Here is a 26,875-nt window from a genome sequence, read left to right on the forward strand (position 1 = left end):
TCATCTGTGTGTTTCAAATCAGTGGATCCATGATCTCTTTCTTTTTCTGATTCAGTCCTCAAAATGTTAATCACATGAATCACTGAAAACAGAGAGACAAGATTACTACATATATTAGATGAGTTATTGAAACATATCATTAATAATAGAAAACATAAAAAATTGAGGTAAAATGAAACAACTTATTTCAATTGAAAATTAATCAGAAGCTTGTACTCTGTTTAAAAGATAAACATTTTCTTGTGCTACAGCTTCAGGGCATCAGGACTACCAGCAGCTACACAGAGCTGGTACACAGCGTACTCTAATCAACAAGGACAATGGAGACAAAGCGATGATGTACATACGAAGTACTATATCTGTGAGAAACGAGTTTCTTGCATTCTATGATGACGCAGTGTGGAGTGTTGAGATCAGTTCTGTAAACTCAGACACATTTACATGTATTGTGTGTGACATGCTCAATAACCTGATCACACACATATTGTTCCTCTGCCTTACATGCTGTATAATCTGATTGGAAGTGATCCAACACAACTACATGTGTATTACTGACTCTGCAGTCCTGCAGGATCATCACAGTAAAAGCTTGTCTTTACTTTGCTTTAGTTGATTCATAACTTTGTATTCAGCTCCATCTGTCTGCGTTCAATATGTGAAAATGATGCCAAGTTGTGTCTGAGTCCTCTTTGATACAGCAGCTGCTAATGTTCAGTGTGAAGCTTCTACAGGAGAGAGAAACATGCTTGAAGGTTTATGTTTTGCCTCTTTAGCCTGTGTAATGTGCTGCTGTCCAATTCCCATGATAATTCCATGATAAGGACATTTTATAGTCTTAACCAAGGCCCAATTTAACTCAGTTTCAACAGTCTGATATCTGGATCAAACCTGGATGTAATTTAACATTGTTCCTTCATTTTGGATTTATGTTCTGCACTCCTACACACTGTTTGCATCTCTTATCTGTCTGTGGTTCACCGTTTATGCATGTAACAGAGCTGGTTTAAAAAAAAAAACAACAGTCCAGCAGCATCACATTTCCTGTGTCATATATGTATGTGTGAGTAAACTGTGTGGGCAACAGTGAATACAGCTCAGCACAAATGTGTGTATGTGAACACACACTTCTGCTTTACAGTGAAAACCTTGTATTTCCTCAAAGTCACTGTCAAGAATTAAAGACGACAAACAGCTTTAGTTTGTAGCTTCAAATGTATTAATATTGTCTATTTGATGAGTGTCTTGATTCCAATTAGCAAACCATTAAAAGTCTAATTTTGAAACAATTTGAGTGACGTGTGTCTTTTCATGTGTTCAGCTGTGGTCTGTCCTGATGTCACTTCCTGTGTTAGAGGCTGTCCAACTCAAAGACAGAACGCTTAACTACACAGTCAAACCTGTTCAAGAACAGCTTCAGTTAAGTTCCCAGTTTGTAAAGATGTCTGCAGAAATTCTTGCTGCACACCAGATTCCAGCTTCAGTGTGAGATTCATCAGAAGAGAGAACAGAGGAGAGGGAGAGGAGATGGAGGTGGAGATCTTAGAGGATGAAGAGCATCACGCTGATCTCAGGTCACAACAAGCCAGTAAGTCTTAAATGATGACTATTGGACAAAGGGAAGTTAGCTCAAATGTTTATGTGGCTATATTTAAATTAAATACTGAGTGAAAATGATCAATTCATCCATCAGTTCACCATCAGTCACCGCTGACTACGGGTCATTATCAGCTGTCTTGGTGCTCTAATCTGGTGTAACGTCACTCATTATTCTTATAGAGGGAATGACAATGAGCAACAAACACTCCACAGTTTAAAGTGTCACTTCAACCTTCACACCAACATGATTAAAATGTTGTCTATGTATTTTTCCTCTGTAGGACCAAACACTGAACAGAACGGTGCAGCTGTCAAAAGAAGGTGTTTCAGAGCTCCTGCAGTGACTCTGGGAGTGATGTATCTGCTCATGTTGGCTGGAATCTACATACGCTGTGAGTAACTCAGTTTTCAATCCAAACTTTCATATCTTTTAGTAATGTCATGTTTTAGGCTTCTTTCAGTTAGATAACACAATAGTAGCATGTTCATCTTTATTACCATCGTATCACTTTGTTCCTGTGATCAGAGTTTTGTCCAAGAGACATTTTAGGACCAACACTAAAGCTAGTCAGCACAGGTTGTTTCTTCTCTCACTGTGTAAAAGAGGAAGTTAACATTATCAATGAAGACGTAACCCTACACAATCCATACACTGTTAGGTGAGCATTTCTCTAAGGATGTATAGAAATCTTAACCAGGGACCAACAATAATGTTTCTTGCCACTGGTCCAGTCTGGTGAGTCTGTTCAGAATCTACTGGTCCAAACTCATTTTTTTACTGGCCCTGAATGTAGTTTCTACTCGAGTACTTCTACTCATTCACAGAGGTAAATATTGTACTTTTCACTGTTGTCTGAAAGATTTAGCTACTAGTCATTTTTTACATTACAACTTTTTATTCACGTTGCTGGTATGTTTAATGGTTTTCAAACTTTTTACATTATTATCAGCCCTAACTTAACAGTTAATGGTTCTGCAAAACCACAGATCAGACATAAAACTAGACATTCATTATGTTACAACTTCAGCTTTATTTCGGTCAAATTTTCTCTCTTTATAACGTGGGCACAAAAACACTGGTTATGGTTAGGACAACATCATGTTTGGGTTAAAACTGGTTTTAGTCACCACAGACACAATTGGAAATGTCCATAACTGTCCTTAAGAAACACCAGGTTTTAATATGAAAAATATCCAGTGTTGTGACTTGAACTGCAGATGTCTGTTAGGATGTGACAACGGAACAACCAGTTGCAACAGCTGTTTCAAGAACTAGCAGAAAAACACAGTTTTGACTGAAGGGGGGCTTTAAATATTTGTCTGAGGCCATTATGATTCTTCAGCAGTGTGAGTTATAGAACCTCTGGAGGTCTCTGCTATTAGCTGGAGTCACCGTCCTGTCCAAACTCTGTGAGGACTTTGACTTTATTTTAATGTCTCATCTTGAATCACTCAAAACTTCAATCAAATGTTTTTTGGCCTTTTTATGGCTTTCAGTGCAGCTGAAGATATGACAGGAAACAGGGAGAGAGAGAGGGGGAATCGAACCCGGGTCCGCTGCAGAGCCTTGGCACATGGGATGCGCATGTTACCCACTGAGCTAAACGGCGCCCCTTCAATCAAATGGTTTGATTGGACATCGCTGCCCTGTCTCTTTTTTTTCCACCAGATATTTCAGAAAGTTGTAAAAACTCCGAGCTCAGTCAGAAGGAGAAGTCGACGAATCACGACAACCTGAACGACAGTTTCTGCCACGGTCAGGGGAACAGCAACACATTACAAGACGTTAATCCATCATAACAATTTCAAATCTGTTGCTAAAACACTGTAATGACACTAAGTTGTTTCTTGTAGGATGGAAGAGATTTCGATGAAGTTGTTATTACAAATTTACAGAGAAGAATAACTGGACTGACAGCAGGACTGACAGTCAGAGCAACGGAGCAGATCTGCTGACAATAACAACCAAAGAGGAACATGTGAGTGTCTGTTACCTTGTTTGGACTTTCTGTTCAGATGTATCTTTTGTTAGTTATAGCATCCCCCAATAACAATTACATAAATATAATCTGTCTCACCAAAACATGGTATTCTGTTGCAAAAGCCAAGCATGTAATGAAAATAAATAGTCCAATACAGAGTATGCTATTATTAATCTTAATGGGCCAATTTACACCTTTTATGCTGTGTTTTGTGGCTCCAGACATATTTTTGGGTGAGTGAAGGGGACAAGAATTGCTCTTATGACAGTTAAGGTTGCTGACTCCAGGCCTCGAGGATGCACTTCTACTTCCACTACAATGTCTGATATTACTGGCTGTCAAAATATTTTACATATTTACATTCAGATTCTTGTTGTCCCATTAAAAAAAAAAATCAGATTTTACAGATTCTCAAATATAATAACTTCCTGAGGCACAAAATGTGGCAACAACCAGCTTCTCCCCGCTGTGTTCATACGTGTTCGTCACTTTTTAGCGTCCCATGAAACAGTTTTCATCGTCCTTTGTGCTTCTTGCAGTGTGGTTCTGTATTTGGTTGTGTTTTCTCCCTTAGCATCATTTTGTTCTAATGTGATGCATGTGTTGTCATATGGGTGAAATGTCAACAAACTTGTTTCTATATATTACTTGATTAGCTGCAATGCACTGAGCTCTGAGGACTAAAGTCTTTGTGGCTAAATCACAAAAACGTCAATTAATATTTATTGTTCCTGACTAAGAAAACATTTTTTTTGTGTGTGTGTTATTGTGTTTTAATTCATTCTTCATCGTGGAGGATTTCTTTCCTTCAGAGATGAACACAACATGACATATGGAAATAATTACTGTATCTTCTGCAAAATCACCAGGACTTTGTCAAAGATCTGACTGAGCATCAGGCTTCCTGGATCGGTCTGCAGTCAGTGAAGTCATGGAAAACAGAATGGCAATGGGTGGACGGAACAACACCGAAATATGTGTGAGTTTTAAAATCACGATTTATCAGAGTAATTGTCCACATTTAATACTTAGATTAAATAAAAAATGTAAAGTAAAAAAGAGAACAATAAATCATACAAAACATGACTGATTTGATGAAATCAATTCAATCATGTTTTCAAATAATGTTAATATTCTGAGGCATTTTATTATTGTCATTTGAATTAGCACGAGACAGTGTTCAGATAGTCTAGGCAATTGGTGGACGGAACAACACCGAAACATGTGTGAGGATTTAAAAGACTTTTTATTTTTTTTTTTAATCATGATATATCAGATTCATTAAGGATGTTTAATACTTAGATGACATTTTAAGTTAAAAAGAGAAAAATAAAGTCATACAGAACAATCTGGATTTGATTTCATCAGACTGATCATGTTTTCAATTTGTGTTAATATTTTGAGGATTTTCCATTTATTTATTTGAATTAGCATAACTCAGACACTGTTCAGATAATCTTTGAATAATTCAACGCATGATTTTAACTTCTGGATTCTGGATTCTGGCTCATATTTGAGAAATTAAAAAGCCAAAGTGACTGAAGCCACTGATCTAGATTCTCAACAGCTCCGATTGATGAACTTGTAGTCTACTGCTGTACCACATGAGGGCACCAACATGTTCATGTCAATTCCTCTTGTGTGGCCCTCATCACTTAAGGCAGAACAATTATGTAAAAACAAAACAAACTGTAAGTTTATAACAGGGCTAATACCTCAAAAGCTAAAGCTAATAAATTAAATGTAATACAATTCAATGACTCAATCTTTTTCTGTACTTACATCAAGATATTGTAAGTATTTGCACTTATAATGTGGCAAGGTTTAGCAAAAGATTCATAATATATTATTGTACATGCCTACAGCTTAACAGACAGGAAGTCTCTCCCAGAAAACACCCCTTCACTCACAGTGCCAACGTTTTTATCATCTTTGTTAATTCGACACAATTTGACCACAGAACAAGGATGTGAATTAACCCGCAACCGTCTTATACATCATCTTATTCACAAACACATTCACGAACCATAATTACACCGACAACAACAGAATACCCAAGAGTCTTTGCGCCACAGTCCACAGTATAGTAAAGTACAAGTATACGTTTTAGTATTAAAGTATAAGTCTAAGTATTAATGTACTTAGTCTTAGACTATTTTTTATACTTTTCAGTATAAACCAAGTATACTTCACTATACTTTTCTTGAGTACATAAAATGTAGTATATAAAAAGTACACTTCAAGTATACTGCCTCAGTTTTAGTATAAAATAAGTATACTTGTAGTACACTTGAATAAACTACTTTTTGCTAAGTGGTGTTAGGACAGAGACCTTCCACTGAGGACACACGAGGAGGAGGATGAAGACGATGATGAGGAGGAGAGCCAGCCAGCGCCGAGGAGGAAGAGGAGGAGGAGATGAAGGAGGACAATCCTTACATTATTTCTGTTGTTATTTAGTTAATGTATGAGTTCTTCTTAAATCATTTGTTCATAATTGTTCATTTTATATAATTCATGAAATAAATGATTGTTCTATTGTTACACGTTGTCTATTCCATTCAGTATTTACAGCTTAAGTACAATTTATAACAGCAAACGGCATTTTGACGGCCTCGCTCTGACCTCCCTGATGTTTTTACTTCTCTGTAGCCATCAAGCATGTTCCAGGCCGTCAGCTGGTTGGCTGCACCTTGAGAGGGTGGAGCTAAGGATATAAATAGGACGGCCATCTTAGAGGCTCGCTCTCTTTGTTCTGGCAGCCATGTTCATTTCAGTTTGTTTTGAGTTTGTTCCTTTAATTTAACACTGACACACACATTCGCTCTACACCACTGATACTATTAATAATACACTCTTAGATGGAGCACCACCTCCGTTGTTTGATTTACTGGAGTAGGCCGGAGGGAACTATTCCAAACATCTAACTGTCCAAGTTTGACTTGGACAGTTAGAGTATCAATTTCAAATCAGTTTATTCAATCTCATATTCTGAAGCAGTGACTTCTCTACACATATCCATCGGTTCTCCACATTAAAATTAAGTTCCAGACGAAGACAAACGATTATATATGTTTATTGACTAAAAAATTTGGGATAAAATAAAAGAAATGACAATTTTAGATGAAGAACAACAGACAACAGAAAAGGTAAAGACTGTAATTACAAAGTAATACAATTATGTGGATGTTTTCTTTTATTATTAAGGTCTTAACATTCACAACTCTCAACAAAATGTTGTCCTACTCACTACAATGTGGTAAGAACACACGAAGCATTCAGGGTACTTTTGATATCAAGTTTTGCTGCTAAGCTGTGTCCTTGACAGGTTACAAGATGACGTACAATCACAAGGTGACATTCAGTGAGGATTATTTAAGTGGGGGAACGCTGTTCTTTTGACAACATCACAATGATACTCCATGCATGTATGAACACACATGAGGCTAAAAACTATCATTATTTTAACATCATACTAGAAGAAGTGGGGGACTCCATGCAGACCCTGAAATGAGACACACCAACAGTGTTCCCGGGAACGTCAGGGTTGTTTTGTCACACAGTGTGGAACATTTAGCACCAGAGTCCATTCAAAATATCACTGTTTTACCAAAATAATACTTTAAATGTGGGTGACATCGTTCAGAGTGTATTTTATAGAAAAACAGCATACAATTAAATCATCTCTGACATTGAGTTAATTATATTAATTATCATTTTGATTATGATTGAAAAAAAATCCAGTAGTAGTTCACTTTAACAAGAGTTTAACTAAAGCCACCGTACGTAAGAGGAAATCTCAGAAACTGTAGAAATACATTTTCTCCATGGAAAGATCTTTAGAGGGACAAATAAACATTGCAACTGTGGTTTGATGCTGGATAAATACATAAACACTTTTATTGATGTGTTTTACACTGAAACAGTGTACATAAAAAACGGATACAAGGGGAAAAAATAAAAATACAATCATGAAGTTTCCAAACACACGATGTTGATATTCAGCTCATAGACGCTGGATGAGGCTGATAAAAAGCTTCAAGTCAGAGCAGAAAATAGCACCATAAAAACTCAGCAGTCCTGCTCAGATACACTCAGTAGATATTAAAGGGACAGTTACAGTTTGATCAATGATCAGAAGCTTCATATTGTCTGATGTGGGTCGTCCAGTAGAGACGTTTACAGCAGTCGGACCAGTTTAAGATGAGAGCAGGAACCAGTTCCTCAGAACCAGCTGGAGTTGAAAATGTTCTAACTTCTGCGTCAAGGCACCATGAGGTAAACAAGATTACAAACAGTAGAAAATGTAAATTTAGAAACAGCATGATTGTGTTTTTGGTCAACATTACAGTACCTGAATGCACCTGTGCTGTGTGCTTCACACCGTATGACCTCATGTGCATAAAGCAGCTGAGGCTCATGGGAATGTTTTTAGTTTTGCAGCTATTTGTTCATAAACCGGATTCACATTTTAGATGACACTAGAGGAAAATTCACAGGGAAACCAAAGTTATTATAATTCATCCTGAGGGGAAACATGAATGTCTGTACCAAATTTCATGTCCATTCAGTGGATGTTGAGATGATTCAGTCAGCAGCAACGTCTTTACAACACATCTCCAGTTAAAGTGAAACTCTCAAAAGAATGCAACCTAGGCTTTTTTTGTGAATGTGTACGAGTCAAACCTTCATGTAAAAGCATAATTATGATGAAAGAGGCACTTTTAAGATTTACCGTATTTTCATTTTCGGGTCAAACTCATTTTCAATGGGAGTGCTACGGGCACTTTTACGATAGCTTCAAAATCTCTCTGTTTAAAACAGTAAGAAGTCTCGACACAACATGAAACTTTGCTCGTAGTATCACCAGGGTCTCTACACATGAACACGAGCATTGAGAACATTGTTTGTGTACACAGAGTTTACTAAAAAGAAGGTTTTTGAACAACTCACGTTAGCAGTAGCTTGTTCCGCTCGCCGCCGTCCTGCCAGTGGAGAAGTGTCGATCTCAGAATGTGACGTAACCTGGAGGACAGTTAAGGTGGAACTACTGTCTTCCAGCAACAACTATCCACGCGAGATCTCACGTGACTTTTCCAGCTTTTGATTTTAGTCTGGTTTCTTATATGAGGCTCCTTTTTCAACTTCAAGGTGTAGTGGCAAATATAAACTGGGTCATGATCATGCATATAAATTTTATTTGAGAAATATACCTTCTAACAGTGAATATGAGCCTGATGTAAGACCAAGGTCAGATACTCCCTTTATAATAACAGAGCTGGAGTGAGGAAGCAACAGGTGACGCCGCAGCCCACCCAAGGCCAAGATAGAGGCCTGGGTGAGACACTTTGCAGCCATTAGGGAAGATATTAAAAAATATTAAGATGATAGTCTTGCGTGATCATGACGAGGGGGGTGGTCCAAGAAGGGGCGTTGGTGACACTGACCCCAGGTATAAAAGGGGGTGATCCGGGGAGATTTCTCAGTTGTTCGGGGATACCTAATGGATTTATAACTTCTCTTGGAATAAACACCTTTTTGACTGAAGACCTGCTGCCTCGCCTCTGATTTGGACTTAGTCTCTGGAGCAGTTTTGGGACTTAGGTTCTGAGCAGTTTCACCTCTGCTCTGAACTTAGGTTCTGAGTGGATTTCTCCTCTGAGTTGGATCTAAAATCTGGGCTGTTTTTCCTTTAATTTGGATTTTAACCTTCAAGTGGATTTACTGGGCCTGATTGTGGAATAATTTGACGGATAAGGATGGTAGTCTCCCACTACAAAGGTCAATATCGTTTTCACTAACGACAAAACAACAAATTATCCTGCATTTATATGAAATAAGCTTTAGGAGCGTTCCACCTTAACTGTCCTCCAGGTTACGTCACATTCTGAGATCGACACTTCTCCACTGGCAGGACGGTTTTGACTCATATACATTCACAAAAAAATCCACTTTAAATAGATTACTTAGATTATACAAGCTGACATGTTAGTTATTTTTGGCATGTAGAAAATCATTCTGTACTTCCTGGTCGTCAGCAGACTTCCCTCCATCACTTCATCTCTCAGACGATGGTACGGAAATGGTCTTCTGCAGGTCCCTCCTCCTCCTCCTCCTCTCCACGAACATCTGAGAGAAAGAAAATACGTTTGTCACACTTGTTAAAGGACGTTGGAGTTGCACTGCAGAGGAAACAGAGAATGTATTTACCAGGGTGGTCCGGCGCGGTCACAGGATCCAGTGGAGGTCTCGCTGAGCTGGGCGTTTCTCTCTCTTCTGTTTAAGACGACAAACATTTCAGTTACTTATAAGCAGCTGGTCATGTATTACATCAGCCTGTCACACAGGTGGCTCATAACTTTACATCAAGCACCACATAGTAACTTACCAACAGTCATGTTCATGGTGCAATGTGCCCTCAATCTTGGGACATAACAGCTGTACAGTCCAGCGTCAGACAGAGCCAGGGTGGGAATTTCACGCTTTGGCCTCGATGCCCCGTGAAAAACAGTCATCGTATGGCCGCAGCAGTCACTGTGCACTTAAAGACTCTTTGACAAATAGCAGTTACGATCCTCAGATGAGGATCGCCAGGTGATCTCATGTGCTCATTTACATATTGATGATATGATCACGTACTAATTTGCATAATGCTTACTGGTTGTGTCTGTTGCAGTGAGGGGGAGATATTTTAAGACATATATACAAAAGGTTGATAGAGAAATCTTTACCAAATAATCACAAACTCACTACAGGGACAAATATATTGGAAGTATTAAAGCTGCAAGCAGCGACGAACGCCGCGCACCTCCGGCTGTGAAATATAATGAGACAGTCTGGTGATTTAATTATATTTTTTAATATATTTCTAATGTTAGGACTTTAAAACAACTTGTTCAAAGTTGTGCACAGATGTCACCACAGATCAAAACAATGAAACCACAGAGTAAAACGTCTTTGTAGCAGAGGGGAATGATGCTCTCTGTGTGTTTGTCACTTTAGGACCGCAGAATGAGAAACAACCTCCAGCCGTCCAAAGAAAGCGGTTCAGCTCTGCTGTATTCTGTCTTGGAGTGCTGTGCTTTCTGATGCTGACTGCAATCATCCTCCTATCCACATATTGTAATATATAAAAAATACATATACATATATACACACACACATATATATAAATAAATAAATTAAAAAAAAAACCATTATATATAAATTAGGACTCTCAACGTCTAAAATATTTAATCGCGATTAATCACATTATTGTCAATGGTAACAAATGTGCAATTAATCTCAAATCAATCACGTATTTTCAATCTGTTCTAAATGCACCTTAAAGGGATATTTTCACTCTTTTCAACATGGGAGTGAACAACTATGCTTGCTTTATGCAAATGTATGTCATTAGTATTGCAACAATCCAAAACACTGAGAAATACTGTAAAGAATATTCTCCAGAATAACCTCCGTTCTGATACCGCTCTCCACGAGTCTAGGACATGCACAAGTCCACACAGACTCACGTGTGCCTTCAAGGGTTAGCCTACATCTGAGGTCATTCGTTGAGAGATGGAGTTTGTAAAATACTTCGAAAAGCAAGTAGACAGGTCATATCGGTGCAACGTCAGGAATTTCTCCCTCTTTTAAATTTGAGCTAGCGTACAGCGAATTAAATTTCAGGTGAGCGGAGAGCGGTCTTTGAGCAGAGCTGTCTGGTATAATTTTGAGCGGTGGAGCAAAGGAATGAACACCCGCGTACGCGGGGAGCGAAAATTCTCGCCGCTCAGCTGCGCTCACATGCTGTGTACATCGTGGTTTTTGTGGTGATCAAAAACAAGCTATTTTTATTCGACCATCTCTATCAGTGAGTGTGTTGACAACAACAGGTGTTAACAATGAAACATTTTCTTCAACTTAACCAAACTTTTTTGTGGTTAAGTAGAGCATTAGCACAGCCTTGTGATAATACAGACATAGAAAATTCAACCTGAACAAATATTCAACTGAAAGAACAAAAGGAAAACACCATTTTGAATGAAGGGGGGCTTTAAATATACGGCTGCAGCTATTATGATTCCTCAGCAGTCTGAGTTATAACATACAAGTGTGTACCTTGATGCTGATAACATGTTGGTCTAATGCTGGTCTGTGTCCCAGGCAGGACAACAACATGTGTGAACGAGCAGTACCAGCAGAGGGCGACAGTGATGGAATATAATCATGTAAAGTTCTAGGAAGTCTGTGCATAGAATATGTAAAAGCACAAGAACACACACAAAAAAAAACTCTAATTTGGAATATAGAAAATGATATTTCATTATGCACAGGAAAATAGGTAGTTGGTCTTTAGTATAAAGAAACAATGATATGTTTGTGTTTTTTACTTTGTTCTGGTTCTCACCAGATATTTCAGTCACTTTGGAAAAAGACCAGCTGCAGAACAGATACGACAAACTGAGCAACAACTACACCCAACACCAGGAAACAGCTTCAGGTGAAAAAAAGTCTCAAACAAAAAAGGAAATACCAAATATACAGGATCAAATTCTCTGCAAAATGTTTGTATTATCTCACTGATAATCTATTTCACACATTACAGTCAACAACAATCAGCTGCAGAATAGTTATGAAACCCTGAGTAAAAATCACAGTAAGTTACAGGAAGTGGTCAAGAAGCTAAAGGATGAAATTAAAGGTGAGAAAAATTTAAATGTGCAACTGTAATGTCAATGTACATGATATTACTTGACTGTGCTTCAACTTTTAATTATAGCTGTTTCATGTTGCTGACATTTTTTTCAGACAGTCACAAATGAGATATGATCTTAAATAATTTCACATCATCTGACTGTTCATCTATTCTTGTGTTTCTCAAGACATTACAGTCAACAACAGTCAGTTACAGGCTGAGTTACAGAAGCTGAAGGACAAAATTGAAGGTGAGAAAAATCTAAAATGTGCAACTGTAATGTGAATTTACATGATACAACTTGACTGTGCTTCATCTTTTTATTATGTAAGGGATAATGCCCGACGAGGTGTTCATTAACAGAAATGAATCGGACGACGCGGAGGCGCTTCGCGTCGGACGGTTGCCTCCGCGAAGTCCATTAACTTCTGTTTATGGACACCTCGAAGGACATTATCCCGCTTATACCATGGTCACTTGCCAAAGAAAAGAAATTCGGACCATTAATTTACATTTTCATGCGTTTTACAATCAAAATATAAAGTTTTTCACAAGCCATAACTTAGTTTCCCTGGTAACGCCTGAGGGTTTGACTAATACCTGGAACAATCATTACTCTCCCGTAAGATTCTTATGCAACGGAGACGTTGTTCACTCCTCCAGTAAATAGGACGGATCATAGATACGACTTGGCAACGGGAGATATTCTAGTCCGCTCAGCCATGAGCCAGAAAGCTAACGCTATGCTAGCAAGATTCAAAGTCAATAACATTGCATACGGTTGACAAACAGTAAATATAATTTGACAGTATGCTAGCTAACATGATTAGCTACCTAACCAGTCAGGTTATTGTCCTCAAATCAATAGCAAGATTTCCACGAACAAATGACCGGCCGTGTGTAACGTTACTGTGGCCGCAGCCTGAAGCAGAGAGTTGAACAGCCAACGGGATGTGAGATTATTTGCATATCAGTAAATTTAGAGGGGAAGTGAACTTTCTGCAGCTTGTGTGTTACAGTCGCCACCCTGTGGTGTTCAGAGGATAAGACACTGAAGGACTGACGGACTGCACTCAGTGCTGGAAATATAATATTCAGATTTGATAAGCCAGCTAGCGCATTGATTTACAGCTGTGAACAGTCAATTTGACTGGAACTACTTAGTAGGTGTCCATATATCACTTTTTAACCTACACCCTCCAGCCAATCAGAATCGAGTATTCACCCAGACCATGGTATAAAACTGATTCAAGATGTTGACATTTTTTTAGATTATATTTCAGACCGTCACAAATGAGATATTATATCCTGAGCAAAAATACAGAGTTAACAGCCTGAATAGGGAAAGTGGTGATCAAGAAACATCTTAAACTAAATAGAGGAAGCAAGAAGTTAATTTGACACAGAATGACATGAACTCTTTCTTTAAAACACGTGTTTGACATTAAGGGATGAGGTGTCCTGACGGATGGACGAGATTTGGATGCAGCTGTTACTTTAGATCCAATGAGAAGAGAACGTGGTCTCAGAGCAGAACTGACTGTCAGAACAAAGGAGCAGATCTGGTGGTCATAAACAACAAAGATGAAAATGTGAGTGTGTGTTAGTAAAGAGCCTCTAACTCAACCTGCTGTGACTCTGTCATCTGGACCTGTTCTCCTGTCAATATTATTTTCATATTTCAGACTGTGTGTATTTTAAAGATTGGATTTGTAGTTTTGTTTGCAATGAAACATTTTGATTATTCATATCTAACAACATTTCTTTACTACAATAAAAAAACTGAATGATGAACAGAGAAATGATTGTTGTCTCTTGTTAAATACCAGAAATTTGTCAGTGAGCTGAACAACATGTATGGAGAGTTCTGGATTGGTCTAAAGACAGAGTCAACAGGAAGCAGTTATGAATGGAAGTGGGTGGACGGATCACCGCTGAGAGAAACGTGAGACATTTTAAAGTTTTTATTTTCATCACATTTCCATAAAATTAACTGGCTGTCACAGAAATTAAATGTGAATATTATTAATATTATCATCTTAAACGAGACACAGTGATTGGGAAACCATCTTTGTGTTTCAAATCAGTGGATCCATAATCTCTTTCTTTTTCTGATTCAGTCCTCAAAATGTTAATCACATGAATCACTGAAAACAGAGAGACAAGATTACTACATATATTAGATGAGTTATTTAAAATTATCATTAATAATAGAAAACATTAAAAATTGAGGTAAAATGAAACAACTTATTTCAAATTGAAAATTAATCAGAAGCTTGTACTCTGTTTAAAAGATAAACATTTTCTTTGTGCTACAGCTTCAGTGCAGCAGGACTACCAGCAGCAACATGGGGCAGGTACGCAGCGTTCTCTAATCAACAAGGACAATGGAGACAAAGCTATGATGACTTTACTAAGTACTATATCTGTGAGAAACGAGTTTCTTGCATTCTATGATGACAGAAGTGTGGAGTGTTGAGATCAGCTCTGTAAACTCAGACACATTTACATGTATTGTGTGTGACATGCTCAATAACCTGATCACACACATATTGTTCCTCTGCCTTACATGCTGTATAATCTGATTGGAAGTGATCCAACACAGCTACATGTGTATTACTGACTCTGCAGTCCTGCAGGATCATCACAGTAAAAGCTTGTCTTTACTTTGCTTTAGTTGATTCATAAGTTTGTATTCAGCTCCATCTGTCTGCGTTCAATATGTGAAAATAATACCAAGTTGTGTCTGAGTCCTCTTTGATACAGCAGCTGCTAATGTTCAGTGTGAAGCTTCTACAGGAGAGAGAAACATGCTTGAAGGTTTATGTTTTGCCTCTTTAGCCTGTTTAATGTGCTGCTGTCAAATTCCCATGATAATCACAGGAAAAGGATCTATTAATCTTAACCAAAGCACCATTTAAACATTTAAACAGCCCTTGATGTAATTTAACATTGTTCCTTCATTTTGGATTTTTGTTCTGCACTCCTAAACACTGTTTGCATCTCTTGTCTCTCTGTGGGTCACAAGTTGTGCATGTAGCAGAGCTAATTTTAAAAAACAGTCCAGCAGCATCACATTTCCTGTGTCATATACGTATGTGTGAGTAAACTGTGAGGGCAACAGTGAATACAGCTCAGCACAAATGTGTGTATGTGAACACACACTTCTGCTTTACAGTGAAAACCTTGTATTTCCTCAAAGTCACTGTCAAGAATTAAAGACAAAAAAACAGATTTAGTTTGTAGCTTCAAATGTATTAATATTGTTTATTTGATGAGTGTCTTTATCCCAATGAGCAAACCATTAAAAGTCTATTTTGAAACAATTTGAGTGACATGTGTTTTTTCATGTGTTCAGCTGTGGTCTGTCCTGATGTCACTTCCTGTGTTAGAGGCTGTCCAACTCAAAGACAGAATGATAAACTACACAGTCAAACTTGTGCAAGAACAGCTTCAGTTAAGTTTCCAGTTTGTAAAGATGTCTGCAGAAATTCTTGCTGCACCAGATTCCAGCTTCAATGTGAGATTCATCAGAAGAGAGAACAGAGGAGAGGGAGAGGAGATGGAGGTGGAGATCTTAGAGGATGAAGAGCATCACACTGATCTCGGGTCACAACAAGCCAGTAAGTCTTAAATGATGACTATTGATTATTGTTTGACTATTGTTTATGTGGCTATATTTAAATTAAATACTGAGTGAAAATGATGAATTCATCCATCAGTTCACCATCAGTCACGGCTCACTCATTATTCTTATAGAGGGAATGACAATGAGCAGCAAACACTCCACAGTTTAAAGTGTCACTTCAACCTTCATACCAACATAATCAAAATGTTGTCTATGTATTTTTCCTCTGCAGGACCAAACACTGAACAGAACGGTGCAGCTGTCAAAAGAAGGTGTTTCAGAGCTCCTGCAGTGACTCTGGGAGTGATGTATCTGCTCATGTTGGCTGGAATCTACATACGCTGTGAGTGACTCAGTTTTTAATCCAAACTGTCATATCTTTTTAGTAATGTCATGTTTTGGGCTTCTTTCAGTTAGATAACACAATAGTAGCAGGTTCATCTTTATTACCATCGTATCACTTTGTTCCTGTGATCAGAGTTTTGTCCAAGAGACATTTTACAATGAACACTAAAGCCAGTCAGCACGGGTTGTTTCTTCTCTCACTGTGTAAAAGAGGAAGTTAACATTATCAATGAAGACGTAACCCTACACAATCCATACACTGTTAGGAGAGCATTTCTCTAAGGATGTATAGAAATCTTAACCAGGGACCAACAATAATGTTTCTTGCCACTGGTCCAGTCTGGTGAGTCTGTTCAGAATCTACTGGTCCAAACTCATTATTTTACTGGCTCTGAATGTAGTTTCTACTCGAGTACTTCTACTCATTCACAGAGGTAAATATTGTACTTTTCACTGTTGTCTGTAAGATTTAGCTACTAGTCATTTTTTACATTACAACTTTTTATTCACGTTGCTGGTATGTTTAATGGTTTTCAAACTTTTTACATTATTATCAGCCCTAACTTAACAGTTAATGGTTCTGCAAAACCACAGATCAGACATAAAACTGGACATTCATTATGTTACAACTTCAGCTTTATTTCGGTCAAATTTTCTCTCTTTATAACGTAGGCACAAAAAACACTGGTTATGGTTAGGACAACATCATGTTTGGGTTAAAACTGGTTTTAGTCACCACAGACACAATTGGAAATGTCCATAACTGTCCTTAAGAAACACCAGGTTTTAATATTAAAAATATCCAGTGTTGTGACTTGAACTGCAGATGTCTGTTAGGATGTGACAACGGTACCACCAGTTGCAACAGCTGTTTCAAGAACTAGCAGAAAAACACAGTTTTGACTGAAGGGGGGCTTTAAATATTTGTCTGAGGCCATTATGATTCTTCAGCAGTGTGAGTTATAGAACCTCAGGAGGTCTCTGCTATTAGCTGGAGTCACCGTCCTGTCCAAACTCTGTGAGGACTTTGACTTTATTTTAATGTCTCATCTTGAATCACTCAAAACTTCAATCAAATGTTTTTTGGCCTTTTTATGGCTTTTTTATTAACAGTGCAGCTGAAGATATGACAGGAAACAGGGAGAGAGAGAAGGGGAATCGAACCCGGGTCCGCTGCAGAGCCTTGGCACATGGCTCTGCATGCGCACGTTACCCACTGAGCTAAACGGCGCCCCTTCAATCAATCGGTTTGATTGGACATCGCTGCCCTGTCTCTTTTTTTTTTCACCAGATATTTCAGAAAGTTGTAAAAACTCCGAGCTCAGTCAGAAGGAGAAGTCGACGAGTCACGACAACCTTAACGACAGTTTCTGCCACGGTCAGGGGAACAGCAACACATTACAAGACGTTAATCCATCATATCAATTTCAAATCTGTTGCTAAAACACTGTAATGACACTAAGTTGTTTCTTGTAGGATGGAAGAGATTTCGATGTAGTTGTTATTACAAATTTACAGAGAAGAAGAACTGGACTGAGAGCAGGACCGACTGTCAGAGCAACGGAGCAGATCTGCTGACAATAACAACCAAAGAGGAACATGTGAGTGTCTGTTACCTTGTTTGGGCTTTCTGTTCAGATGTGTCTTTTGTTAGTTATAGCATCCCCCAATAACAATTACATAAATATAATCTGTCTCACCAAAACATGGTATTCTGTTGCAAAAGCCAAGCATGTAATGAAAATAAATAGTCCAATACAGAGTATGCTATTATTAATCTTAATGGGCCAATTTACACCTTTTATGCTGTGTTTTGTGGCTCCAGACATATTTTTGGGTGAGTGAAGGGGACAAGAATTGCTCTTATGACAGTTAAGGTTGCTGACTCCAGGCCTCGAGGATGCACTTCTAATTCCACTACAATGTCTGATATTACTGGCTGTCAAAATATTTTACATATTTACATTCAGATTCTTGTTGTCCCATAAAAAAAAAAAAAAAATCAGACTTTACAGATTCTCAAATATAATAACTTCCTGAGGCACAAAATGTGGCAACAACCAGCTTCTCCCCGCTGTGTTCATACGTGTTCGTCACTTTTTAGCGTCCCATGAAACAGTTTTCATCATCCTTTGTGCTTCTTGCAGCGTGGTTCTGTATTTGGTTGTGTTTTCTCCCTTAGCATCATTTTGTTCTAATGTGATGCATGTGTTGTCATATGGGTGAAATGTCAACAAACTTGTTTCTATATATTACTTGATTAGCTGCAATGCACTGAGCTCTGAGGACAAAAGTCTTTGTGGCTAAATCACAAAAACGTCAATTAATATTTATTGTTCCTGACTAAGAAAACATTTTTTTTGTGTGTGTGTTATTATGTTTTAATTCATTCTTCATCGTGGAGGATTTCTCTCCTTCAGAGATGAACACAACATGACACATGGAAATAATTACTGTATCTTCTGCAAAATCACCAGGACTTTGTCAAAGATCTGACTGAGCATCAGGCTTCCTGGATCGGTCTGCAGTCAGTGAAGTCATGGAAAACAGAATGGCAATGGGTGGACGGAACAGCACCGAAATATGTGTGAGTTTTAAAATCACGATTTATCAGAATAATTGTCCACATTTAATACTTAGATTAAATAAAAAATGTAAAGTAAAAAAGAGAACAATAAATCATACAAAACATGACTGATTTGATGAAATCAATTCAATCATGTTTTCAAATAATGTTCATATTCTGAGGCATTTTATTATTGTCATTTGAATTAGCACGAGACAGTGTTCAGATAGTCTAGGCAATTGGTGGACGGAACAACACCGAAACATGTGTGAGGATTTAAAAGACTTTTTTTTTTTTTAAGTCATGATATATCAGATTCATTAAGGATGTTTAATACTTAGATGACATTTTAAGTTAAAAAGAGAAAAATAAAGTCATACAGAACAATCTGGATTTGATTTCATCAGACTGATCATGTTTTCAATTTGTGTTAATATTTTGAGGATTTTCCATTTATTTATTTGAATTAGCATAACTCAGACACTGTTCAGATAATCTTTGAATAATTCAACGCATGATTTTAACTTCTGGATTCTGGATTCTGGCTCATATTTGAGAAATTAAAAAGCCAAAGTGACTGAAGCCACTGATCTAGATTCTCAACAGCTCCGATTGATGAACTTGTAGTCTACTGCTGTACCACATGAGGGCACCAACATGTTCATGTCAGTTCCTCTTGTGTGGCCCTCATCACTTAAAGCAGAACAATTATGTAAAAACAAAACAAACTGTAAGTTTATAACAGGGCTAATACCTCAAAAGCTAAAGCTAGTAAATTAAATGTAGTACAACTCAATGACTCAATCTTTTTCTGTACTTACATCAAGATATTGTAAGTATTTGCACTTATAAAGTGGCAAGGTCTAGCAAAAGATTCATAATATATTATTGTACATGCCTACAGCTTAACAGACAGGAAGTCTCTCCCAGAAAACACCCCTTCACTCACGGTGCCAACGTTTTTATCATCTTTGTTAATTCGACACAATTTGACCACAGAACAAGGATGTGAATTAACCCGCAACTGTCTTACACATCATCTTATTCACAAACACATTCACGAGCCATAATTACACCGACAACAACAGAATACCCAAGAGTCTTTGCACCACAGTCCACAGTATAGTAAAGTACAAGTATACGTTTTAGTATTAAAGTATAAGTCTAAGTATTAATGTACTTAGTCTTAGACTATTCTTTATACTTTTCAGTATAAGCCAAGTATACTTCACTATACTTTTCTTGAGTACATAAAATGTAGTATATAAAAAGTACACTTCAAGTATACTGCCTCAGTTTTAGTATAAAATAAGTATACTTGTAGTACACTTGAATAAACTACTTTTTGCTAAGTGGTGTTAGGACAGAGACCTTCCACTGAGAACACACGAGGAGGAGGATGAAGACGATGATGAGGAGGAGAGCCAGCCAGCGCCGAGGAGGAAGAGGAGGAGGAGATGAAGGAGGACAATCCTTACATTATTTCTGTTGTTATTTAGTTAATGTATGAGTTCTTCTTAAATCATTTGTTCATAATTGTTCATTTTATATAATTCATGAAATAAATGATTGTGCTATTGTTACACGTTGTCAATTCCATTCAGTATTTACAGCTTAAGTACAATTTATAACAGCAAACGGCATTTTGACAGCCTCACTCTAACCTCCCTGATGTTTTTACTTCTCTGTAGCCATCAAGCATGTTCCAGGCCGTCAGCTGGTTGGCTGCACCTTGAGAGGGTGGAGCTAAGGATATAAATAGGGCGGCCATCTTAGAGGCTCGCTCTCTTTGTTCTGGCAGCCATGTTCATTTCAGTTTGTTTTGAGTTTGTTCCTTTAATTTAACACTGACACACACATTCGCTCTACACCACTGATACTATTAATAATACACTCGTAGATGGGGCACCACCTCCATTGTTTGATTTACTGGAATAGGCCGGAGGGAACTATTCCAAACATCTAACTGTCCAACTTGGACAGTTAGATGTTTGGAATAGTTCCAAACATCTAAAGTTGGACATCTAACTGTCCAACTTGGACAGTTAGATGTTTGGAATAGTTCCCTCCGGCCTATTCCAGTATCAATTTCAAATCAGTTTATTCAATCTCATATTCTGAAGCAGTGACTTCTCTACACGTATCCATCGGTTCTCCACTTTAAAATTAAGTTCCAGACGAAGACAAACGATTATATATGTTTACTGACTAAATAATTTGGGGTAAAATAAAAGAAATTACAATTTTAGATGAACAACAGACAACAGAAAAGGTAAAGACTGTAAATAGAAAGTAATACAATTATGTGAATGTTTTATTTTTAAGGTCTTAACATTTACAACTCTTTACAAAATGTTGTCCTCCTCACTACAATGTGGTAGGAACACATGAAGCATTCAGGGTACTTTTGATTTCAAGTTTTGCTGCTAAGCTGTGTCCTTGACAGGTTACAAGATGATCTACAATCACAAGGTGACATTCAGAGAGGATTATTTAAGTGGGGGAACGCTGTTCTTATGACAACATCACAATCAGTGCGTTTACATGCACAGCTTAGTCAGATTACAGCCATAGTTCGACTATGCTGCTCAATCGGACAACTGCAATTATCCGAGTATACATGCCGGTGAGAAAATCGAATTACTGCCGAAAGCATGTCATACCCCAGTACGCTAGGTGGCGCTGTGCCCATTTCAACTAGTGTTAACGGGGCCACCTCCGGCTGACCTCTTTACGTCACCAGCTGCCTCGGCATTCAAGAAAGATGACGTACGAAGAGCGAGACGAAGCTACATCTTTGTACACTTCGTATATGGTGTACATGATAATTACACAAACTAGATGCACAATGGCGCTCTTTCTCGCCTGCGCAGAACGCAAAATCCGATCCGATCCGCTGGAAACGTATACATGCAGGAGTTAATGCGACTTTCAATCGAATAATCTACGTAGTGTAATTTGACTATGAGAAATCCGATCTGGTCCGATTTTAGTCAGACTAAGGTGTATACATGCATCTTAAAAATCCGATCATAGTCAGACTAACGTAGTAATTTGGTTTTCTTGAGTGTCATGTAAACGCACTGAATGATACTCCATGCATGTATGAACACACATGAGGCTAAAAACTATCAATATTTTTACATCATATTAGAAGAAGTGGGGGACTCCATACAGACCCTGAACTGAGACACACCAACAGTGTTCCCGGGAACATCAGAGTTGTTTTGTCACACAGAAATGCAACGTGTTGAACATTTAGCACCAGAGTCCATTCAAAATATCACTGTTTTACCAAAATAACCCTTTAAATGTGTGCAACGTGTATTTTATTCAAAAACAGGATACAATTAAATCATCTCTGACATTGAGTTAATTATATTAATTATCATTTTGATTGTGATTGGAAAAAAAATCCAGTAGTAGTTCACTTTAACAACAGTTTAACTAAAGCCACCGTATGTAAGAGGAAATCTCAGAAACTGTAGAAATACATTTTCTCCATGGAAAGATCTTTTCAGAGGGACAAATAAACATTGCAACTGTGGTTTGATGCTGGATAAATACATAAACACTTTTATTGATGTGTTCTACACTGAAACAGTGTACATAAAACAACAATATGAGGATAAATATATGTTTATAATATATGATAAATATACGTCAAAATAAATGTTTTCAGACATTTGTTTTCTGATGTGGGCAAATTTTAAAGCTGATACTGATCTTCATTCAGATAAAGTGCGATTGTAAATGGATACAAGGGGAAAAAATAAAAATACAACCATGAAGTTTCCAAACACACAATGTTGATATTCAGCTCACAGACGCTGGATGAGGCTGATAAAAAGCTTCAAGTCAGAGCAGAAAATAGCACCATAAAAAACTCAGCAGTGCTGCTCAGATACACTCAGTAGATATTAAAGGTACAGTAACAGTTTGATCAATGAGCAGAAGCTTCATACTGTCTGATGTGGGTCGTCCAGTAGAGATGTTTACAGCAGTCGGACCAGTTTAAGATGAGAGCAGGAACCAGTTCCTCAGAACCAGCTGGAGATGAAAGATTTATAAAAATGATGGAAAGCTGCTCTCGTTCTGCGTCAAGGCACCATGAGGTAAACAAGATTACAAACAGTAGAAAATGTAAATTTAGAAACAACATGATTGTGTTTTTGGTCACCATTACAGTACCTGAATGCACTTGTGCTGTGTGCTTTACTCTGTGTGCCATGGATCGTTTATGAAGTGGCCAAAGTTTTACCAAGAAGTGTTTAAAACCCTTGTTGTGAATGTTCTGTGTTAACGGAAATACATTAACTTATTTTCTTCAAGTAACAGGTGAAATGTGCCATGTGGGCAGATTTGACACAACAAGTCTTCAGATGCATTAATACACACAGGTAAACTGAGCTACATGCTAACGTCAGCATGCTAACACACTTACAGTCACATGGCTGACGTCCTGATGTTTAACATGTATAACCTTCACTTAGCATAAAGCAGCTGAGGCTCATGGGAATGTTTTTAGTTTTGCAGCTATTTGTTCATAAACCGGAGTCACATTTTAGATGACACTAGAGGAAAATTCACAAAGTTATTATAATTCATCCTGAGGGGAAACATGAATGTCTGTACAACATTTCATGTCCATTCAGTGGATGTTGAGATGATTCAGTCAGCAGCGACGTCTTTACAACACATCTCCAGTTAAAGTGAAACTCTCAAAAAAATGCAATCTAGTCTTTTTTTGTGAATGTATATGAGTCAAACCTTCGTGTAAAAGCATAATTATGATGAAGACAGACAGTTAAGGTGGAACTACTGTCTTCCAGCAACAACTATCCAGCGAGATCTCACGTGACTTTCCTGCTTTTGATTTTAGTAGTGTTTCTTATATGAGGCTCCTTTTTCAACTTCAAGGTCAACATTGTTTTTCACTAACGACAAAACAACAAATTATCCTGCATTTATATGGAACTAAGCTTTAGGAGCGTTCCACCTTAACTGTCCTCCAGGTTACACTTATCCACTGTCAGGACGGTTTGACTCATATACATTAACAAAAAATCCACTTTAAACAGATTATTTAGATTATACAAGCTGAGATGTTAGTTATTTTTGGCATGTAAAAAAAAATCATTCTGTCCTTCCTGGTCGTCTACAGACTGCCCTCCATCACTTCATCTCTCAGACGATGGTACGGAAATGGTCTTCTGCAGGTCTCCTCCTGCTCCTCCTCCTCCTCCTCCTCCTGTTGCTTCTCCTTCTCCTCCTCCTCCTCCTGCTCCTACCTCCTCCTCTCCACGAACATCTGAGAGAAAGAAAATAAGTTTGTCACACTTGTTAAAGGACGTTGGAGTTGCACTGCGGAGGAAACAGAAAATTTATTTACCAGGGTGGTCCGGCTCGGTCACAGGATCCAGTGGAGGTCTCGTTGAGCTGGGCGTTTCTCTCTTTCCTGTTTAAGACGACAAACATGATTTCAGTGACTTACATCAGCCTGTAACACAGGTGGCTCATTACTTTACATCAAGCACCACATAGTAACTTACCAACAACAATGTTAATGGTGCAACCTGCCCTCAATCTTGGGACATAACATCTGTACAGTCCAGCGTCAGACAGCTGGACTGAGCAGATGTGCAGGGTCAGGTTTCCTTTTCTCAGGTCTTCATGGTCCACAGTGGTCCTGCCTCTGTACTGAAGCAGCTGTGGACCAGGATCATCACATCTGGGTCGATAGATGTGAACCAATCCATGAAGATCAACTCTGACCCAGAAAGATCCAAGATGCACCAGGTTGATCTTGGGATCCAGACGACACTGAAGCGTTACATTCGACCCTTCATCGGTTTTAATTTCCTCAGCTGGGAGAACAGTCCCATATCCTGTGGAGGAAAGAAACATTATACTTAGATCGTCAACTCTGGTTATTATAGGAACAGATTCACTATTTAACTGTCATGTATCATCACAGTAACAGCGTTACATTCATTGGCATAGCCTGACTGTTGGCATGTGCAGAGCCACGGTGGGAATTTCACGCTTTGGCTTCGATGCCCCGTGAAAAAACAATCATCGTACGGCCACAGTGGACTGTCAGCGTAGTGAGCTTACCTTGAATTACAGCCACCTGAGTTCCACAGCGGTCACTGTGCACTTAAAGACTCTTTGATAAGTTATGATCCCCAGATGAGGATCGCCAGGTGACGCCATACGCTCATTTACATATTGATGATGTGATCACGTACTCATTTGCATAATGCTTAATGGTTGTGTCTGTTGCAGTGAGGGGGAGATTATTTTAAGACATATATACAAAAGGTTGATAGAGAAATCTTTACCAAATAATCACCAACTCACTACAGGGACAAATATATTGGAAGAGATGAACGGGCCTTTGCAGGCCGCACACCTCAGGCTGCGGCGCCGTGGGAGGGCGTGTTCACCTGTTACTTGCATGTCATGTTGTGTATGATGCGGAGAAAACAAGCACTTAACTTCATGTCAATCTGATATTTGTCTGACTTCCTGTGTCCAGTGGGTGGCGCTATGGATTAACACAGCACTGATGCACAGATATATTCAGGACGACTCCCTCTACATTCCTGAGAGATTTGGCGAAGATTAGAAATTCTATGTTGAAGTTACGAGGACTTGATTCTTTATGGCGAAGGATTAAAATGGACCGCACCACCAGGATTGGACAAGCCAGCCAGCCAGGGCTGTAAACTAGCGGTCGCCACTCGCCAAATGCGACTAAAATATTCCCCTAGCGAATTAATTTTGGTCAGCACTTGCAATAAATTATGCATGATATAGCAAAACATTGTAGTAGCTGTGAAGTGATAAATTATGACGGTAACAAACGTTAGTGCTAAACCGGCTATTTGTTGTGTGTCGCACTGAAGTAGCTCCCCCGACGTCACCGCTGTAGAAAATAGTTCCCCTCAGAAGCAACAGAGCGTGCGCGTCACCGCTCTTTAAAAGTTTGGCGCAGTGACTGTGATTCGAGCGCAGCAATGACGACACTTCTGACTCATGAGCTGAGGGAAGTTGTACTTAAGTTGTGCATCATTTCTAAACGACTTCCTTCAGTTAGGTTTCAGTTTGATAATCAAGTGGCTTGATATGAGAACAGTTGTCACGTCACAAAATGTGTAAAACCATCAAATCCAGTGTAAATGTTATTATGGTACAGTAGACACTGACAAGTCTATTACAGAGCCTGATAGTTAATTAATGAGTGTTTCCTTTGTCAAAGTTTTGCATTCTTAAAGTTTTCAATTTGCAATGTTATGACATTTAATTAATAATATTAAATATTGGCCTCTTTTCTAAGCATGTATTCGTATATAATACTGTAATCTCCATGAAAAGTACTGAAACGGATGTATATGCAACAAAAAGAGGCAATTTATTATGTGGCCAGTGAAAAATGTACTTGGCGGGTAGATTCTTTCATCTACCGGTCCCCTTGGCAGGTGAGCCAAAAAGTTAGTTTACAGCCCTGCAGCCAGCCCCATCACGCCTCGAGCTCCTCCCTGCTGTCTGTGTGGATTGTTATCTCCTGAGGGACACACACACACACACACACACACACACACACACACACTGTAGCCGGCCCCAGCCCTTCTTCTGACAGTTTTGCCTTTTGTTGCTTTCCTCAACAATGTTAAATGCTTTTTGAGGCAAAGTGTTTCTTTACGACTAATCTCTTCAGGACATCAACAGATCTGATGAATTTGTCACTGAAGTACTCACTCACTTTTACAGACTGTTTAAAGATCTTATCCACATATGATTTAGAACAATAGTAAGACAACAGTAGAGCAAATTTACACAGATATGAATGCAGTTTAATATATTAATATCCTATATCATATAGACCATTTCCTTTCATCTCCTTTTTTAATGCATAACGCATAAAACACTTTGTAACTATGTTTTGTTGCCATACAGATGAAGACTATAAATATCTTGTTTTGTTAGTCTGAAGGACTGTTAGTCAATCAGATCATTCTCACACATGTAGCAGATATGACCTAATAGGTGGGTATATAAAGGCATGTATTCAC

General features: G+C 38.3%; 2 protein-coding genes and 1 long non-coding RNA gene across 6 annotated transcripts; 2 read left to right on the top strand and 1 right to left on the bottom strand.

Moving 5' to 3' along the window:
* Positions 1–1,495: 1,495 nt before the first annotated feature.
* Positions 1,496–15,317, top strand: LOC115577837 (C-type lectin domain family 4 member M-like). Of its 4 annotated transcripts, none has more exons than XM_030410740.1 (8): positions 1,496–1,585; positions 1,878–1,988; positions 11,974–12,063; positions 12,169–12,264; positions 12,446–12,508; positions 13,708–13,850; positions 14,088–14,203; positions 14,577–15,317. In XM_030410740.1, the coding sequence occupies exons 1-8, from the start codon at positions 1,525–1,527 to the stop codon at positions 14,713–14,715; spliced, it is 819 nt and encodes a 272-aa protein (XP_030266600.1). In that variant the 5' UTR covers positions 1,496–1,524; the 3' UTR covers positions 14,716–15,317. The 4 variants fall into 4 exon arrangements, with proteins under 4 accessions (XP_030266600.1, XP_030266580.1, XP_030266594.1 ...); XM_030410734.1 differs by lacking the exon at positions 1,496–1,585 and adding an exon at positions 10,581–10,700 and having other exon boundaries at positions 1,881–1,988; XM_030410720.1 differs by lacking the exon at positions 12,169–12,264 and having other exon boundaries at positions 1,520–1,585.
* A 397-nt stretch (positions 15,318–15,714) lies between these two features.
* LOC115577863 (CD209 antigen-like protein D) lies at positions 15,715–18,839 on the top strand. The gene is made up of 5 exons (XM_030410746.1): positions 15,715–15,881; positions 16,119–16,229; positions 17,523–17,609; positions 17,708–17,832; positions 18,709–18,839. Exons 1-5 carry the CDS (start codon positions 15,737–15,739, stop codon positions 18,820–18,822), a joined length of 582 nt encoding a protein of 193 aa, XP_030266606.1. The 5' UTR covers positions 15,715–15,736; the 3' UTR covers positions 18,823–18,839.
* A 5,245-nt stretch (positions 18,840–24,084) lies between these two features.
* Positions 24,085–24,485, bottom strand: LOC115577868 (uncharacterized). Its single transcript, XR_003983289.1, has 3 exons — positions 24,350–24,485; positions 24,190–24,255; positions 24,085–24,108 (listed from the first exon to the last, which is right to left on the bottom strand). It is a non-coding gene; the product is annotated as an uncharacterized LOC115577868 (long non-coding RNA).
* Positions 24,486–26,875: the final 2,390 nt, after the last annotated feature.

Source organism: Sparus aurata, chromosome 3 (genome assembly GCF_900880675.1).
Source record: "Sparus aurata chromosome 3, fSpaAur1.1, whole genome shotgun sequence".
Lineage (NCBI taxonomy): Eukaryota > Metazoa > Chordata > Actinopteri > Spariformes > Sparidae > Sparus > Sparus aurata.